A 19,898-nucleotide genomic window follows, 5' to 3' on the forward strand; every position below is an offset into this window, starting at 1 on the left:
CATCATTAGAGAGCGGTCAGTAAATGCCAGGTCTGGTAAAATGAGGACACACACACACATCATTGCTCTGGGACAACCAGGTGAGGGCTGTAGAGGTCCTGGGCACAGGTGTGCTAAGGGTGCTGCAGCATCCTCACCTGTTAGGTGGGAAGGGGGCGGGGCATGCAGGTGCAGAAAGCAGCGGCTCCACATCTACCCTGGGTCTGGCCGTTTAGAGCCGTGGCAGCCAATGGACGGCAACAACGTCACCGGCCCAAGATTCCCCAAAGACCCATCACCACGTGGTTGCCAGTTGGGATCTGGTCTTGGAGGCGAGGAGTGAACTTGGTGAGTAGTTTCTCCTGTCTTGTTCCTGGTACCTTTCTCTCCCCGTTTTTCTACATTCCTGGTTGGAACTGTTCGTTGCGCCCTGCTCTGTGCTCCCTCTCTCTCCATTTAGACTAGTCAGAGCCCAGAGACCAAAGATACCCTTAGACAGAAGGAAGTGTCCCATTTCCCCGCTTTGCTGAAAAATCTACCCACAAAACATATCTGTTTGGGGTGTTTCGGTACAGCTCTCAATGCTTCCTAATCTCTAGGTCTAAAGTGCAGGACAGAATTGGGGTGCTCTGACTCAAAGGGTCGAGACCAGCTGATGTCTGGTCCACATCTTACAAGACTCCTTTTTTAATTCTGCTAATAATATGTTCACTATGGCTTACAGCCATCAAAGTGCTATATGGTCCTGAGGGTGTTTGTCAAGGGAGGAAACTGAGTTACAGGTGAGTTAAATGTGTTTGCCTGGGGTGCTGAGAGGTGACTCAATATTTGAAACGGGGTCTAACTTATGTCAAGCCCTGTAATCTTAACTGCTTCTGTGGAATCATTCAAGACACCTGTGCAGCAAATGAACCTATCTACTACAAAACAGAAGCAAACTCACAGACTTGCAAACTCACAGACTTCCCCTTGCCGAGGGGGAAGGGGAAGGGGTGGGTTGGGAGTTTGGGGTTAGCAGGTGCAAACTATTACATATAGAATGGATAAACAACAAGGTCCTACTGTACAGCTCAGGGAACTATAGTCTACACCCTGGGACAAACCATAATGGGAAACAGTATAAAAAAAGTATATATGTGTATAGCTGAATCACTTTTCTGTACAGCAGAAATTAACACAACAATGTGAATCAACTATACTTCAATAAAAAAAAAATTTTTTTAAGATACCTGTGCAGAAAGGTGTTTCAGGAAAGAGTATAGATAAAGGATAGAGACAAACACAGTTTTGGTGAGTCATTTGTTCCCAGAAAATAGCTTTGACCACCAGTCTTTTTTTCTTTTTTTTTTTGGCTGTGTTGGGTCTTTGTTGCTGTGCGTGCACGGGCTTTTCTCTAGTTGTGGTGAGCAGGGGCTACTCTTCGTTGAGGTGTGTGGGTTTCTCACTGCAGTGGCTTCTCTTGTTGCAGAGCATGGGGCGCACAGGCTTCAGTAGTTGTGGTGCACAGACTTAGTTGCTCTGCAGCATGTGGGATCTTCCCAGACAGGGCTCGAACCCATATCCCCTGCATTGGCAGGCAGATTCTTAATCACTGCGCCACCAGGGAAGTCCCTGACTACCAGTCTTAACTTATATCCCTACAACCTACAGTCCTGCTTCTATTGGAATAATGTCTTTGCCTTCTCACCAATCCTGCCTCGATTTTACAGCAGAAGGTGTCCGTCAGCCTATCCCACGTTAATCCTTCCACCTGGGCTCTCCTCCCATCAATTCACCTGTCTTTTGTGTTTGATGTATCAGTTCCCAGTCTGGGATGTATTGGAAGAGGTGGAGTGTTAGAATCAGATGCACAGGACAATGCTCTTTTCTAAAAGAGAGCAAGCTCTTCCACTTTACAGAACTTTACAGAACCTCTGATTTCAACTCTGTGAAGTGAGGACAATAATAATATTATTATTATAGTAATAATACAGTAATCGTTATATATTGATACTGTTTACAGAAAGTTTACCTGAGATGCTGCAAATCTCCTAAGAAGGGATTTAGATAAGTACTCATTTAATTTTTGTTTTTTTGCGGTACACGGGCCTCTCACTGTTGTGGCCTCTCCCATTGCGGAACACAGGCTCCGAACGCGCAGGCTCAGTGGCCATGGCTCACGGGCCCAGCCACTCCGCGGAATGTGGGATCCTCCCAGACGCGGAATGTGGGATCCTCCCAGACCGGGGCACGAACCCGCGTTCCCCGCATCGGCAGGCGGACTCCCAACCACTGCGCCACCAGGGAAGCCCTATTTATCCTTTTATTAGGAGGTTTTTTTACAGGGAAGAGCCAAAACCGACTACGTGTTGGATCTGTTTCTTTTACTTTAACCTTTGCTTCCTGTTGCCTTTGTTCACTAAAAGGATACTGTCTATACATAATGGCCTGCCTTGGGGAAACCTGCCCTCTGCCTGAAGGTTAAACCAAAGTGCCTTTGTTCAGGGAAACATCTGGACCCTGTTCGACCTGTGAATGGCTGCAAGAAAGAAGAAATTAACACATCCGCTCCCGGAGGCTGGCCATTCCAGGAGATATTTGCAAATCTTATGGCCTTTTTTACTTTACTTCCTCATCTCCTCCCCCTCTCTGTGCTATAAAAGAAGCTGGCATCCAAACCCTGATAAGATGGTTATTTGGAGACTTTAGTCTGCCACCTTCTCAGTCTGCCGGCTTTCCGAACAACTCGTCTCCAATTTATTGGCCTGTCGTTTGGCGAGCAGAGAGAGCTTGGACTTGAGAGCAGTTTTATATTTTCTAGATACAAGTTCCAGATCAGATATTTTCAGATACTTATTAGTATACTTTTTTTTAAGTAGTACCTTCCTTCATCTACCTTTAAATTTATTTATTTTATTTATTTTTGGCTGTGTTGGGTCTTTGTTGCTGCACGTGGGCTTTCTCTAGTTGCGATGAACAGGGGCTACTCTTAGTTGCGGTGCACGGGCTTCTCATTGTGGTGGCTTCTCTTGTTGTGGAGCAGGGGCTCTAGGCACGCAGGCTTCAGTAGTTGCGGCACGTGGGCTCAGTAGTTGTGGCTCGCTGGCTCTAGAGCGCAGGCTCAGTGGTTGTGGCACATGGACTCAGTTGCTCTGCAGCATGTGGGATCTTCCCGGACCAGGGCTTGAACCCGTGTCCCCTGCATTGCCAGGTGGATTCTTAACCACTGTGCCACCAGGGAAGCCCTATCAGTATACTTTTATACCAAAAATCTTTACTGTGTGTGTATAACTGAATGTTATATTAACAGGCACAACCGGAATCAACTGATCTAAAAACTGTGTGACTGATTTTCAGTAAGTGATGGGAACCTATGTGCCAATTCCCTGAGTCTGGCCTGTGAGCCAAGATCATTCACTGGCAAGTGTTTTCAGTCTTACTCTGTGCCAGATGCTATTTCAGGAACTAGGGATACAGGCAGTAAAATATCCCAGAGCTTATATTCTGGTAACAAGATAGATAATGGCGTCAAGTAATTCTAAGTCTATGAAGAATTGTTACCTGTTAATTGGGCTTCTCTCAGTATCTTTCACAAAAGGAATAGAGAATGTCATTCCATCTGGTGAGTCCATTGAGGCTGGTTGTACAAACTTGAGAATTGGATGCAAGGTTCTCTTTTGAATCGTGTCACTTTTCCAACAGGTCCCATTTGCTTCGTTTACCGAAGAATCTACTTCTCCAACAAAACCTGAGCTCTCAGCCTTGCGTTAAGATGGGAGAAGCCAAATTATCCTCCTTTTCCAGCTATGGACTGCAGTGGTGTTTCAAGCAGCTACACAAAGAAGAGTTTCAGATATTTAAGGCATTACTGAAGGAAAGCGCTTCGGAACCAGCAGCCTGCTCTTTTCCACTGGTTGAAGTGGATAATGCCGATTCGGAACAGCTCACCTCCCTCTTGCATGAGCATTATAAAGAATCTCTTGCCTGGAAGATATCCATTGACATCTTTGAAAAGATGAGCCTGTCGGCCCTCTCAGAGATGGCCAGGGATGAGATGAAAAGTGAGTAAGACAGATTTGGGGCAGATCTAGGGGTAGGAGAAAAGGGAGGTGACCTCAGGTTCCCATGGGAATGGGAAAGGGATCATTGTTCTCTCAGGGAGTCCACCTCTACAGCATGAGTCTGAACTAGGAGAGCTAACTCACTCATTGGTCCACCTCCCTGGCTGGAAGCTAGAGTCATCTCCAGCCTGTGAAACAATGAAGGAGAAGACAGGGGTAGATAAGCCCTCTATCTGGACAGAATTTGGTCAAAGTTAGTAGATGGGATTTGTAGTCAGAAGTGCATAGCTCTGGTGCCACCACAAGTATGACTTATGGCAAATTTTCTCCTACTCTGACCCTTGGATTCCACAACTGGGAACAGTAACTGTGATGCTTATCTGTGCTGTTGCAGAGGTTCCATAAGATAATGTATAGAAAGTCCTTAACAAAGCTTCACTCATTTTTTGAGAACACTAATGGCTGTACAATGGGCATCTCCCTTATTTCTTGCCCCAGACTGAGGGACTAAGGTTCAAGGAACTTCTCTAAGGACTGACCTTCCTCAGAATGTTGGTGCCCATATTATAGCAACGTACTTAGATCAAATTGTGTAGTTATCTTAAGGTATTTAGGAGAAAGGTAGTAGAAAAAAATAATAGCTCTCCTTCATCAGGAGGAATTGTCTCCTCAACTGTGGACAAAAACTTAACGAAGAGCCCCAAGTGTAAGCAATCAGATTGGCCCTAAAGACTTACAGGTATTACATGCCTATATGTAGCTCATCAGCTGTAGCTGCAAAGGACTTGAACAGAAGCTATTCCTTCGGAGCCTCAAAAAAGCCCTGGGTGGAAAACATATTAGTATTATTCACAGGAAATAAGGGTTATAAAATTAAAATAATTGTTGGTGTTTACCAGTCAGTACCCCAGTCTAAATACCATGTTGAAGTTGTCATGTGCTCTGCTATTGATTTTCAAACTCACCCAAAAAATAGGTTCCCCATGACAGAAGCTAAAATAGAGATTCTACCAAGTTACACAAGTTGACCAGGTTCATGACCTAATATGTGACAAAAATTACTTAACATTCATTTTGCGTATCTTTAACATTCATTTTGCATACTCTCGTGTATCGTGTGCCAGAGATTTATAGCTTGCAATGCAATAGGGAAGAGGGATAAATGGGCAATTTTTTAAATGGATGGTGTAGAAAAATATGTGAAGACTAGAATCACTTCCTAGAAGAAGTAAGGTTTAGACTGAGACAAAAATGAAGAAAAGGAATTAGCCGAGCTAATTGGGTAGAGGAGAACATTCTGAGCAAAAGAGAGCAACATTATGAAGTCTTTAACAAAGAAAGAGGTTGGATAGACCATGAAGCATTGGAGAGAATATGGCAGGAGATGAAGATAAAAAGATGGTCTAGGGGCTTCCCTGGCGGCGCAGTGGTTGAGGGTCCGCCTGCCGATGCAGGGGACACGGGTTCATGCCCTGGTCTGGGAGGATCCCACATGCCGCGGAGCAGCTGGGCCCGTGAGCCATGGCCGTTGAGCCTGCACGTCCGGAGCCTGTGCTCCGCAACGGGAGAGGCCACAACGGTGAGAGGCCTGCGTACCGCAAAAAAAAAAAAGATGGTCTAGAAGTCAGACAGCATCTTGAAAATAATTTTAATAGCAAAGCACAAGCAATTAAATAGTTTTAAAGGGGTAGGGGTAGAAATAATCAAACTGGCATTTCACCATTGTTGCTGAAGTCATGAGTGGTCTGGAAAGAGTCATGAGTGGATATGGGGAGACCAGTTAGGGGTCCATTCTAGCATCCCATGGGAGAAATAAAGGCGGCTTGGACTAGGGTGATGATGGCAGTTAAAGAAAAAGTAGAAATGGAATTGGAAGATATTTTGGAAACAGACACAACAGTTTTTGAGGACTAAATGCAGATGGAGAATATGGAATCAAGCATGGTACCCAAGTTTCTGGCATGAGTTACGGGGTGGATGGGGTTCCATTGCCTCATCCCAGGAAATACTGGAAGAGATTTTTGCAGCAAGTAGATGGGGGAGGGGGAGGGGGAGGGAGGATTGGTCAATGTTAGAGCTTATGAGTTGAAGGTACCTCTATTTGAAGAACTCACAGGCATCTGAGTAGTTAACGAACTATTCTGATGTTCGAGAGAGGTGTTTAAGATGACTCTTGACGATTAACTCTTTTTTAAAATTTATTAATTAATTAATTTATTTTGGCTGCCTTGGGTTTTCATTGCTGCACGCGGGCTTTCTCTAGTTTCAGCGAGTGGGGGCCACTCTTCGTTGTGGTGTGCGGGCTTCTCATCACAGTGGCTTCTCTTGTTGCAGAGCACGGGCTCTAGGCACGTGGGCTTCAGTAGTTGTGGCACGTGGGCTCAGTAGTTGTGGCTCGCAGGCTCTAGAGTGCAGGCTCAGTAGTTGTGGCACATGGGCTTAGTTGCTCCGCGGCATGTGGGATTTTCCGGACCAGGGCTCGAACCCGTGTCCCTGCATTGGCAGGCGGATTCTTAACCACTGAGCCACCAGGGAAGCCCTTGACAATTAACTCTTAATAACCATAATATACTGTCTTATTATATGACCTACCCAGGATCACACAGCAAAAATGGGACTGAAATGTACATTTACGTGCTCAAAATTAGACAGTCTTTACTATAAATCTCTGCTGCTTCACCGTGCTGGTGGTATTTGAGGGTCTGTCTCCATTTTTCTCATTTCAGACTAGTCATGGAATAAACTGTGAGATCCTGAGACTAGTCTTTGTTGCCCTCAGTAATTTGGGCAGAGGATGTGCTCATCCCTGATTTGGGGAATTGCCATGACTTTATTGAGACATTATCTCATCTACTCTCTATTGCAGAATATTTACTGGCTGAAATACCAGAACATTCTACACCAACAAAGACGGACCAAGGTCTAAGCATGGAAGAAGTACCAAGTTAGTGGGGGAGAGGGGGGTGGAAAATGGATGTGTATGAATGATGCTGCTATTAACATTTATGTATAAGGAAATTATCACAGAAAAATATTTATTGCGATCTAAGATAGTAATATCTCAGTAAGATATGGGGTAGATATATCTAGTAGAATTTGGCGTTGAGGGTTTCAGAAAAACAGAGGTTCAGAAATTGCTCCCACCTTTCTGTTCAGACAACCTGGTGGATGGTGATGTGGAAAGTCAATGATTTTTTTCAAAAATATTGATTGATGGATTGACCGATTTGGCTGCACAGGGTCTTAGTTGTGGCACACGGGATCTTCGTTGCCACATTCAGGATCTTAGTTGCAGCCTGTGAACTCTTCATTGTGGCATGGCATGTGGCATCTTAGTTCCCGGACCAGGGATTGAACCTGGGCCCCCTGCATTTGGGAGCGCGGAGTCTCAGCCATTGGACCACCAGGGAAGTCCCGAAAGTCCATGAAGTAAATTTCAAACTCTGAAATCACTTCAAGCTGGGCTTTTATTCCATCCGTACAACATAACGTATGTTGGCAGGTGTGGGTTACTTTAATCATTCCTTGGACAAATACTTGAAAACCTAATAGCGGCCAGTATTGTCTGTTTTCAGTTGGAATGGGTAGTAACAAATACCAACAATGACGACATTTCTAGAATACTTGCCGTGGGCCGGGCGCTGTTCTCACATTTTGGGATTATGTTGTGGGATCCTACACCTGTCTCATAAGGGAGGTATTAATATCCCCATTTTATTGATGAAAAACTACCATAGAGTGATGGTGTGGGGCTAAAATTAGATTTCTGTATAAGGGAATGAGCCAAATATCTGTTCCAAGGTAAGTTCAGAAAGAGAAGCTTCTTTCTAATTATCATTTACGGGACACTTACCAGAAGGAGTAAGTTTTTGGTTAGAGGTAAAAGCTGAAATGAGTTTTTGGTGCATTGAATTTGAGGTCCCTTTAAGGTAGTGAGTTAGACATATGATCCTGGATTTTTAGGGAAGAAATCAGCACTAGAGAGCACTATTTGGACTGTACTTAAGTACAGACATGATCACTAAATCCATGGAAGAAGAAAAGGTGTCTCCCCCCGACCCCTAGTATCCCCTTTGGTAACCCTAAGTTTGTTGTCTATGTCTGTGAGTCTGTTCGTTTTGTAAATAAGTTCATTTGTATCATTTTTTAGATCCCACATATAAGTGATATCATATGATATTTGTCTTTGACTTACCTCACTTAATATGATAAACTCTAGGTCCATTCATGTTGCTGCAAATGGCATTATTTCATTTTTTATGGCTGAGTAATATTCCATTGTATATATACACAACACTGCATATAAAATAGGTATATTTAAAACATATATAAAACAGGTACCTACTGTATAGCACAGGGAACTATATTCAATATCTTATAATAAACCATAATGGAAAATAATCTGAAAAAGAATATGTGTTTATATATACTCATAAATATATATAAATAAATATATATACAAATATTAATATAAATATATATAAACTGAATCACATTGCTATATAGTTGAAAATAACACAACATTGTAAATTAACTGTACTTCAATTTAAAAAAAAAAGAAGAAAAAGAAAAAGCGGCTGAGGAAGAGGCAAAGAAGGGTTGAATTCAACTGCAGCCTCTCTTTCTGGGGTTCCTCTACCTCTGCAAAAACCTACAACCCAGGAGCACAGTCTGTCCTTTTGACGGAAGATAATACATCAGTGTGACCTCAGCAAATGGACCTTGTTCAGATCTCAGAGGGTCTGCTGCTTGTGGGTTCAATACAGATCTGTTCATGACCTTCCTGATGCAGAACAATGAAGTTTAAGATTTGGAACTTTTGTGTAGAGATTTTATGTAGGGCTAGTCACTGTCTCATGCACTTGTATAGAGAGAGTCTTACTCTCTCTCTCTTTTTTTTAAAGATAATGGTAGTACCAGCAAATGTAAGGGACCGGATAGGAATTTTTAAATTTTTTTTAATTTTTATTTTATATTGGTGTATGGTCGATTTACAGTGTTGTGTTCATTTCAGGTTTAGAGCAAAGTGATTCAGTAACACATATATATCTCTTCTTTTTCATATTCTTTTCCCAACACAGAATATTGTGTTCCCTGTGCTATACAGTAGGTCCTTGTCGGTTACCTATTTTATATATAGTAGTGTGTATACTTTTCTCCCTCCCCGCCCCCGCCATTTCCCATTTTGGTAACCATAAGTTTCTTTTCTAGGTCTGTGAGTCTCCTGTTTTGTAAGGAAGTTCATTTGTATCCATTCTTCGATTCCACTTATAAGTGATATCTATGATACTTGTCTTTCTCTGTCCCACTTACTTCACGTAGTATGATCATCTAATTTTTTATGTTAGTGCATACCTATTGGATGTCAGAGACGGTTAAAGAGGCTACAGGGATGGAGGTAAAATGACAAGGTATTTTTCTCATGGAGCTCACCTTGGAAGCTGGGAGCTAGATGATTAAACACATAAAAGAATTGCCATTTATGACAAGTGTTGGGAATAAAATAAAGAGGGTAAGGTTGAAAGAATTACACTTTTTAATGCTAATACTGGCCATTGCTCATCTTTGCCAAGCCCCGTGCCGATAAATATCGAATGCACTTTCTGTTCCTTAAATATTTGTCGCAGCCCTTGAAGAGGATGTCCATCTCATCTTATGGGTGAGGAAATGGAGGTCCAGAAAATGAGGCAACTTGTTCCAAATCACAGACACTATAGAGCTTCGAGTTGCAGGCAGTACCGGTCTAACTTCAAAGGCTGTGCTTACCTCCCCGTAAACAGCAGTATCCCGTCACATGGAGCTGTTTCTCCACAGTAGCCCGGGATTCCTGGGCTGGAACTGAATGTGCACGCCCACCCCGAGGTCTGGAACGCAGGGCCAGGCACGCATCCTCAGCTCCCCCAAGCTTCTCTGTCTTTCAGAGACCACATAGGCATGTTCAATGTAGATTATTCAGTGAATACGTAGTTGTGTGTCCACAGGGCACCAGGCGCTGTTACAATACTGAAGAAACAGTAGCAAGTAGCAAAGTCCCTGCACAGAATCCATTGCCAGAGACAGACAATAAGCAAACAAAAATGTAACCTATCAGGTATGAAGTCCTGGAAAGAGAAATCAGGTTAAAGGGACACAGAGCTATTTTGCAGAGCATCAGTAAACTTTGAGGAAGTGATCTTCATACAGGGACAGAGCTTGTTATATGTACGTTGCTAGGAAGAAACAAAAGACCCACAGCTGTAGGCTGTGTGACTTAGGATCCACTCGGTCTGCGGTTTTTGTTTTGCTTTTCTGCTAGTTTTTTTTGGCTGAAATCCAGACTTTCTTCAAACTCTGTCTCGTTCTTCTTCTCTCCTGTCCGACTCAGGCCACAGAGATGACCAACAAGACTATAAGAGTCACGTGATGAGGAAATTCTCCACGAAGCTGGATGCACACCACAGCTTTGAAAAATTTGCCTCTGACTGTCCAGATGTGCACGTGTTGTTGGGGGCTTTTAATCCAGACCAGGGGGGCTTCCGGCCTCTCACTGTGGTTCTACACGGAAAGGCGGGGATCGGGAAATCAGCTCTGGCCAGAAGGATCCTGCTGTTCTGGGCACAAGGTGAGCTCTACCAGGGCATGTTCTCCTATGTCTTTTTCCTCCACGCCAGAGAGGTACAGCGGACGAGGGAGTGCAGCTTTGCAGAGTTAATCTCCAGGCAGTGGCCAGACACCCAGGTCCAGGTGGAGGAAATCCTGTCCCAACCAGAAAGGCTCTTGTTTGTGGTTGACGGATTTGAGGACCTGGACCTCGCCTTCAAAGACGATGACTCAAATCTCTCTGGAGACTGGGCGGAGAAGCAGCCCGTGTCCGTCTTGATGCACAGTCTTCTGAAGAAAGTCTTACTTCCCGAGTCTTCCCTGATCATCACCGTCCGAGACTCGGGCATAGAAAAGCTCCAGTCCGTGCTCCTGTCTCCCCATTACCTGTTGGTTGGGGGACTCTCAGTGGAAAAAAGGATGCAGTTGCTTCTTGAGCATATGAAGCATGAACATCAAAAGATGCAAACCTTGCGTTCAGTAGTGGGCAACCATGAGGTGTTTGACAAGTGCCAGGTGTCCGTCGTGTGCTCCCTGGTCTGTGAGGCTCTCAACCTGCAAGAGGCACCAGGAAAGAGCCTTTCCATCACTTGCCAGACTCTCACGGGCTTGTATGCCTCATTCGTGTTCCATCAGCTCGCTCCAAAAGATGCAGTCAGGAGCTGTCTGCGTCAGGAGGAAAGAGTCACCTTGAAGGGCTTGTGCCAGATGGCTGTGGAAGGCGTGTGGAATACGAAGTTCGTGTTTTACAGCGATGACCTGGGCATTCACGGACTGAAGGAACCTGAGCTCTCCGCTCTGTTTCACACAAGCATCCTTCTCCAAGGCAGCCGCTGTGAAGAGTGTTACATGTTCTTACACCTCAGCCTCCAGGAGTTCTTTGCTGCCTTGTACTATGTCCTGGAAGGATGGGAAGGAGAGGGGGACCCCTACCCTCTGTTCACTGAGAATGTAAAGAGTTTGATGGAACTCAAGCAAATCGACTTCAACGTCCACTTGGTCCAGATGAAGAGGTTCTTGTTTGGCCTCATGAGCAAAGAGGTGATGGGGGCGCTGGGAACCCTCCTGGGATCTCCTGTCCCCCTGGTGGCAAAGCAGAGGCTTCTGCACTGGATCTCTTTGTTGGGTCAACACACCAACACCACTGCCCCGCTAGACTTCCTTGACGCCTTCTACTGTCTTTTTGAGACACAGGATGACGAGTTTGTTCGCTCAGCATTGAACAGCTTCCAAGAAGTGTGGCTTCCGCTGAACCGGCCAATGGACTTAATAGTGTCTTCTTTCTGTTTCCGGCATTGCCAGTATTTACGGAAAATTCGGTTGGATGTCAGAGAGGTCCCAAAGCATGAATTTGCTGAGTCATGGCCCAGCATTCCCCAAGGGTGAGTACCTTATCTCTGCAATTCGTTTTTTTCTTTCCATCTTTGGGAGGGGGGCTATAATTGACAAACGAAAATTGCATATATTTAAGATGTATGCCTTGGTGTTTTGATATACCTGAAATAATCATCACCGTCAAGCGAATTAACATACCCATTACCTCTTATAGTTATCATTTTCTTTGTGTGTGTGTGTGAGAGCCAGCGTGTGTGTGGTGAAAACACTTAAGACTACCTACTATCCCTAGGCACATCGTTGTACATTAGCTCTCCAGCATGTATTTATCCTGCACAACTGAAACTTTGTACCCTTTGGCCAACATCTCCCCATTTCCCCCACCCCCAGCCCCAGGCAACCACCACTCTACATTCTGCTTCTATGAATTCGACTCTTTTAGAATCTCCGTGTAAGTGAGATCATGCATGTCTCTCTGTTACTGCTTTTTTTAGCATAATACCCTCTAGCTTCATCCCAGTTGTTGCAAATGGCAGGACTTCCTTCTCTTTTAAGGCTGAATGATATTCCATTTTGTGTGTATACCACATTTTCTTTATCCACTTATCCACTGACGGACACTTAGGTTGTTTCCATGTCTTGGCTATTGTGAATAATAGAGTACAAATATCTCTTTGGGATCCTGATTTCAATTCTCTGATATACCCCCAGAAGTGGGATTGCTGGATCATGTGGTAGTTCTATTTTTAATCTGGGGGGGAAACTCCATACTGTTTTCAGTAGTGGCTGCACCCTCTGACATTCAAGGGGGAGCTAGAATTTAAGCACAAATCTTACTCGAGAGCTGGAGGTGTGCCCCGTGGGTGTCGAAATATTCAGGAGGCAGGTGGTTATGAGAGCACTTCTCCAGAGCATGAGGCGAGATCTGCTACACTAGCCTCAGAGTCTCTAAAACCATCCCTGTCCCGCCCTAATACACTGGTTTCTCTCCCCGGGCATTTCTGGGGCAGTTGTTCATGTCAAAATCCATCCTGTGGAAGCAAATGCTTATTTCCTTCTCCAACATAGCCTGCAGATCAAGACCCATGATGAGCATTGGGAACACCTCTGCTCTGTGCTCAGCACCCACCCAAACCTACGACAGCTCGACCTGAGTGGCAGCATCTTGAGTGAAGAGGCCATGAAGACCCTCTGCATCAAGCTGAGGCAGCCAACCTGTAAAATACAGAATCTGATGTAAGGCTTCCCAGCCCTTGTACATGCCCCTTTGCCTGGCTGTGTCATGGCTCTCCTCTCCCACCTACTGAGGAAGACCAATCTATAAAATGTATTTGGAGGGAATAAGTGCCATGGAAGGTATAGGAACCAAGTTCCCAAAAGCACAGGATGGGGAATGACTAAAGACCTTGTGAAGGGATTACTAAGGTGGCTTCATTTACTCGGGGTCTTGAAGGATGAATAGGAGTTTGTTAGTGAGGGAAAAGTGAGGGAGGCTCATTTCAATAAATGGTAGAGCATGAGGCAATAGCAAGATCAAAGTGCATGATCTGTGAGAGCCTTTAACTCAGTCCTTAATGCTTTTAGGCTAATAAGGTAACAAATATTTAAATATCCAATATATTGGGTTGGCCCAAAAAGTTCATTTGGGTTTTTCCATAACATCTTATGGAAAAACCCAAATGAACTTTTTGGGCCAACCCAATAAGTTCCTGGGTCTGTTGGAGATGCCAGGGTACTTACCAGATACCTAGAACAGGAAATGAAGGGCTTGTTCTACTTCAACAAAGGTTCTATTTCTACTTTTCCCTCCAGGACCAAGTGAAGCACATGTGACACTCAAGACTAGACCAAGTCAAGTTCTTGGCTGCAAACATTTTCCTCTCCTGTGGCCACTTCTATCTCTTCCCGAATTAGTTTCCTTAAACTGGGCTGAGCCAAGGAACTTGGTGATCCCAGAATAAGGAATAATGCCTTGTTCACCTTAAGTCCTACACCAAACTTGATTGCTCTGTCAGCTGTTATCTTAACTGTTTTTCCCTTGGGAATCCCTCCCCACTAGCCGCCCCTATGTTAAGCTCTTGTTACACCCTGTCACTTGCTTTAATCCGTGTCATCCATATATACACTACCAAGTGTAAAATAGATAGCTAGTGGGAAGCAGCCGCATAGCACAGGGAGGTCAGCTCCGTGCTTTGTGACCACGTAGAGGGGTGGGATAGGGAGGGTGGGAGGGAGATGCAAGAGGGAGGAGATATGGGGATATATGTATATGCATAGCTGATTCACTTTGTTATACAGCAGAAACTAACACACCATTGTAGAGCAATTATACTCCAACAAAGATGTTAAAAGAAAAAACAGTAACTCTAAAAAAAAAAAATCCATGTCATCAATATTTGTCATTCAGCCCTAATACATGATCATCGTAAAGAGATTCAGGTAGTCCAAAGGATTTTCAGTAAGTCCCCTGATGCCTCTTCTGCTTCCTGTTTGCCTAATTACTTTCACATATTCTCATAAATTTTCCATGCAATTATAAATATTTAGTGGCATATGAAGTTCTTAATCCAAATGATATCACATTGCACAGTCTGACATTTGACTTTTTTCTTCCACTTGAACTTGGCTAGATATCTGTAGCTCTATTCTTAATGAACTATAACATATTTCATTCTTTTTTTATAATTTTTTTGGAATATAGTTGATTTACAATGTTGTGTTAGTTTCTGCAGCATAGCAAAGTGAATTAGCTATACATATACATACATCCACTCTTTTTTAGATTCTACTCCCATATAGGTCATTACAGAGTATTGAGTAGAGTTCCCTGTGCTATACAGTAGGTCCTTGTTAGTTATCTATTTTATACATAGTAGTGTGTATGTGTCAATCCCAATCTCCCAATTTAGCCCTCCCCCACCCTTTCCCCCTTGGTCATCATAAGTTTGTTTTCTACATCGTGATTCTATTTCTGTTTTGTAGATAGGTTCATTTGTACCATTTTTTTTTAGATTCCACATAGTGATATCATATATTTGTCTTTCTCTGTCTGACTTACTTCACTTAGGATGATAATCTCTAGGTCCATCCACATTGCTGAAAATGGCATTCGTTTGTTCTTTATATGGCCGAGTAGTATTCCATTGTATATATGTACCATGTCTTCTTTATCCATTCATCTGTTGATGGACACTTAGGTTGCTTCCATGTCCTGGCTATTGTAAGTAGTGCTGCAGTGAACATCGGGGTACATGTATCTTTTTGAATTGTGGTTTTCTCTGGATATATGCCCAGGAGTGGGATTGCTGGATCCTATAGTAGCTCTATTTTTAGCTTTCTTATGCATAACTCTTTTGCCTCTGTTGAATGTCTTCCCTGATAGGTTAAGCTCCATAAGGCACAGAATATTAGCATTTGTTTAATACACTCTTCCCAGTGCCTGATGCATCATAGGTACTCAAGTGTTTGCTGCTTTAAAATAAAATACTTTTGACCTTTGAACAGTGCAGGAATTGTTTTGACCCTTGAACAATGCCAAGCCCTGGCCCCACGCAGTCAAAAATCCAAACATAACTTTTGACTCCCCAAAAACTTAACCACTAATAGTCTACTGTTGACCAGAGGCCTTACCAATAACATAGTCAATTAATACATATTTATATATGTATTATATACTTAGTCTTACAATAAAGTAAGCTAGAGAAAAGATGTTATTAAGAAAATCATAAGGAAGAGAAAGTATATTTTTACAGTACTGTATTGATACCATAAATTGACGTTGTCTGTTTATAAGGGGAATCATTTGTCAGTATCTCCATCAATATTATATGATACAAAATACTTTAGATGTTATATGTATAACATACATATGTGTAGATACATACGTGTTACAGTGGACATCAAAAATGAAAATATAATGTGAAAGAAATTCATATTTATTTACAGGTGTAATGATTCATGCATAGATAATGAGGAAGCAGCAATAAGATTGCTTTATGGTAGCCTAGCCTGTACACTAATGAATGAATCATTATAATTTTTTTTTTCTTTTTTTTTTTTTGCGGTACGTGGGCCTCTCACTGCTGTGGCCTCTCCCGTTGCGGAGCACAGGCTCCGGACATGCAGGCTCAGCGGCCATGGCTCACGGGCCCAGCCGCTCCGCAGCATGTGGGATCTTCCCGGACCGGGGCACGAACCCGTGTCCCCTGCATCGGCAGGCGGACTCTCAACCACTGCGCCACCAGGGAAGCCCCATTATAACGTTTTTATGGCATCCATATTACAGTCATACTCATAATACAGTATTGGAAACATTGTTACATTTTTTAAAAAAAACACCTGTGACGATCAGCTGATACAGTGTCTACAATTATGAGAGAGAAAGGCAGACTGTACAGTAATGCAATTCTTTGAAAGCAAAGTTTTAAAACAGTGAGAAAACAAACACATTAATTTTATACTGAATATCACTCACCTTATTCCTGTGTAATGATAGGCTATCCACTTCAATACAAGTTTTGCACACAATGTTCTACATATATATTTTTATTGAAAAAAATCCATGTATGAGTGGACTTGTGCAGTTTAAATCCATGTTATTTGAGGGGCAATTGTAAATGCAAATAATGAGAGGTCAGAGTTGAAATGGAAGAAAGAGCAAGATGGAAACATTAGGATACAACCAAATGTCACCCAAATGTCTAACTAGTGTTTTCTTTCCTCTTCTGTAGATTTACAGGTGCCCAGATTACCCCTGGTCTCCGTCACCTCTGGCTAACGCTTATCAACAGAAATATTAAATACCTGGACTTGGAAAGCACTCACCTGAAGGATAGAGATGTTATGATGGCATGTGAAGCAGTAAAGCACCCAAGCTGTTTGCTGGAGTCTCTGAGGTAAGTCCTGGGTATGGTTTTTGCTTGGCGGATTTCAGGGCTTTATTGTTTTTACTTTTTATTTTGAAATAATCATTCACAGAAAGCTGCTAAAATATTATAGAGAATCAGGAGTCTGGATAAAGTTGGTGGCGATGGCTGCACAACAGTGTGTATATAATTAATGCCACTGAATTGTACACTGAAAAGTTAAGATGGTAAATTGTGTGTTACGTATATTTTACCACAAGAAAAAAGTAACTTTCAATTTTTTTTTTCTGGCAAAAACCAATTTTATTTAGGCTGTTAAAACATTTTTTTATTGTGGTACATTGACTTGTATATATGAAACTTACATAACATTATATTTCTTTTTGATTAATTAATTAATTAATTTTTGGCTGTGTTGGGTCCTCTTTGCTGCGCATAGGCTTTCTCTAGTTGCGGCGAGCGGGGGCTACTCTTTGCTGCGGTGCATAGGCTTCTTGAGGTGGCTTCTCTTGTTGTGGAGCACGGGCTCTAGGCGTGCGAGCTTCAGCAGTTGTGGCACACGGGCTCAGCAGTTGTGGCTCTCGGGCTCTAGAGCGCAGGCTCAGTAGTTGTGGTGCACGGGCTTAGTTGCTCTGCGGCATGTGGGATCTTCGTGGACCAGGGCTCAAACCTGTGTCCCCTGCATTGGCAGGCGGATTCCTAACCACTGCACCACCAGGGAAGCCCAGGTCCTACTGTTAACACACAGCTTCCAAGACCCTGCTGGGCACAGGCAGTCTGCTTATAGAAGCAGAGGGAGCTTGGGGAAACCTGGAGGTCTTATGGACCTGACCCAGAAGTGGTTCAAATCACTTCCCCTCATATTTCTCTTAGCAGGAACTCAGTTCTGTGATCATACTCACTGCAAGGCAGGCTGTGAAATGTAGTCCAACTCTGCATCCAGGTAAAAGCAAGAACAGGTTTGCACAATTAGAGCAATGCCTGGCTGCGGTATTTACTCTTTTAATCCTCACAAGCACCACTGTGATTGGTAGCGGTTATCTCCATGTTTCAGATGGTAAAGCTACTTGCAAAACGGCAGATTACGTGACACATCAGGCCTAGAGGATATACTATTTAAGGGTACCAACTTGCCAATAGATAGATAGGTCCTGGAGATCTAATGCACAGTATAATGATTATAGATGCCCCAGTATTGTATTATAAACATCAAAATTGCCAGGAGACTAGATCTTAATTATTCCCACCAAAAACAAAAAAAAAGAAATGATAACGCGTGATGTGATAAAGGTTATCGCTACTGCTACATTGGCAATCATATTGCAATATAGGAATGTATCAAATCAATGTATACATATTGCAATGTATAAATATATCAAGTTACACCTGATACACAATGTTATATGTCAGATAAATATATGAGATGTCAGCTTTTGATAATTGCTATGAATAAAATAATACTGAAGCAAGAGGATGGGGTTGGGTAGGGAAGGGCAGGCATAGTTAAGGAAGGTAGTGAGACTCGCTTACTCAGAAGAAATGACACTCCGGAGAGTGAATGGAAAATTGAACCACAAAAAGACCTGGGGCTGGGCTGAGAAGGGGTGTTGCAAACAGAAACAGCAAATGCTCAGACCCTCAGGCCGGAGCAAACAGCATCCAGGAACCAGCCAAATGGACAGAGTGGCTGCCGTGCAGGGAAGGAGGGGAAATGGCTTGCTTCTGGGAAGAGGTGAGGATGTGTCTCCCGTTGCCTGTCTCTGCAGGTTGGATCACTGTGAATTAACCCACACCTGTTGTCAGGTGATCGCCCAAATGCTTGTTACGTCCATCAGCCTGAAATCCCTGAGCCTGGCAGGAAATAAGGTGACGGACCAGAGCATAAAGTCTCTCTGTGATGCCTTGAAGGTCACACAGTGCACCCTGCAGAAGCTTATGTGAGTTGAACTCTGTTCACCAGAGTTATCTTCTCTTGAGATCATCCAAGTCTGTGGGAAAAGGGAGGGGAATTGGCTGAGTAAGCCGAGGGTTAGAATGGGAGATGGGACCTCGTGGGAGAGCCCAATGTGGAGGTTGGAGAAAGACCCAAAAACTAACATCTGTGTCTTTGCTACTGACTCCAAACGGATATAAAAGACCAGAGCAGAAGCTGAACTTGCAGAAACAGAGTAGAATGGAGGTTGCCAGAGGCTGGGAGTGGGGAAATGGGGAGCTATGTGTCAAAGGGTATAAACTTCCAGTTATAAGAGGAATAAGTTCTGGGGATCTAACATACAGCATTCAGATTACAGTTAACAACACTGTACTATATACTTGAAACTTTCTCCAATGCCCAAATCCCAAAGAGACGTAGGATTGTGGTTCAGCTGCCATCTATGGCATCCTTAAGTGCCAGGCTCTGTGCTAAGTGTTCTCTCCCGTTAACATCATTTTCACAAGAAACCTACCAGCTGGGAATTTTTTCCTCCCACTTGCTGGTAAGGAAAACAGAATCCAGAAGAAGGGAAGTCTCTTGTCTCAGGTCACACAGGGAATAAAAGGCACAACTAAACTCTGAGCTCCCGTTTGATACCTAGGGAACTGCTCTGTTACCTGGGAATTTCCTCCTTGACATCCCACAATTCGGACAAGGTTGTTTCTCCCCACCATTCCCAAAGCGTGCCATGGCAGGAGCATCCTCCTTCAGTGGGAGTTTGGTTCTGAATCCGAGCAAAAGTTGAAAACCAAGTGGCACTAATTACCCTTTCAAGCCCAGAAGGGGGAAAAAAAATCACAGTGGAAGCCAACATACCTTCTAGCCATCAACCTGTGGAGGGGTGGGGGAGAAAAACTTTATTCTGCACTCTTATGATCAGTATCTGGGGCCTGCAAATTAAACAGACAATGGACAGATTTGCAGGAGAAAAGGTATACAAATTTTATTGATGTTAATTTTTTTTAACGCGCGTGGGGCCTTCACGGAAAGAAAGTGAAAATCCCGAAGAAGCAGTTAGACTCGGGAGCTTACATATCATTTTAACAAAAGGTAATGAATTGCGGAGAAGTGACTAGACAAAGGAAAGGGGTTTGGGGCTTCTATGGGCTGATAACTTATGGGAAG

At 43.4% G+C, this 19,898-nt stretch overlaps 1 protein-coding gene across 1 annotated transcript in view; it reads left to right on the top strand.

Moving 5' to 3' along the window:
- Positions 1-3,730: 3,730 nt before the first annotated feature.
- Positions 3,731-19,898, top strand: part of NLRP5 (NLR family pyrin domain containing 5) — a 29,104-nt gene continuing 12,936 nt past the window's right edge. Inside the window, exons 1-6 of the mRNA XM_004326224.4 lie at positions 3,731-4,019; positions 6,886-6,963; positions 10,384-11,980; positions 13,002-13,169; positions 16,664-16,828; positions 18,565-18,735. Of these exons, the coding sequence (XP_004326272.3) occupies positions 3,731-4,019; positions 6,886-6,963; positions 10,384-11,980; positions 13,002-13,169; positions 16,664-16,828; positions 18,565-18,735 (2,468 nt within the window). The remainder of the gene's footprint in view (positions 4,020-6,885; positions 6,964-10,383; positions 11,981-13,001; positions 13,170-16,663; positions 16,829-18,564; positions 18,736-19,898) is intronic.

Source organism: Tursiops truncatus, chromosome 19 (genome assembly GCF_011762595.2).
Source record: "Tursiops truncatus isolate mTurTru1 chromosome 19, mTurTru1.mat.Y, whole genome shotgun sequence".
Lineage (NCBI taxonomy): Eukaryota > Metazoa > Chordata > Mammalia > Artiodactyla > Delphinidae > Tursiops > Tursiops truncatus.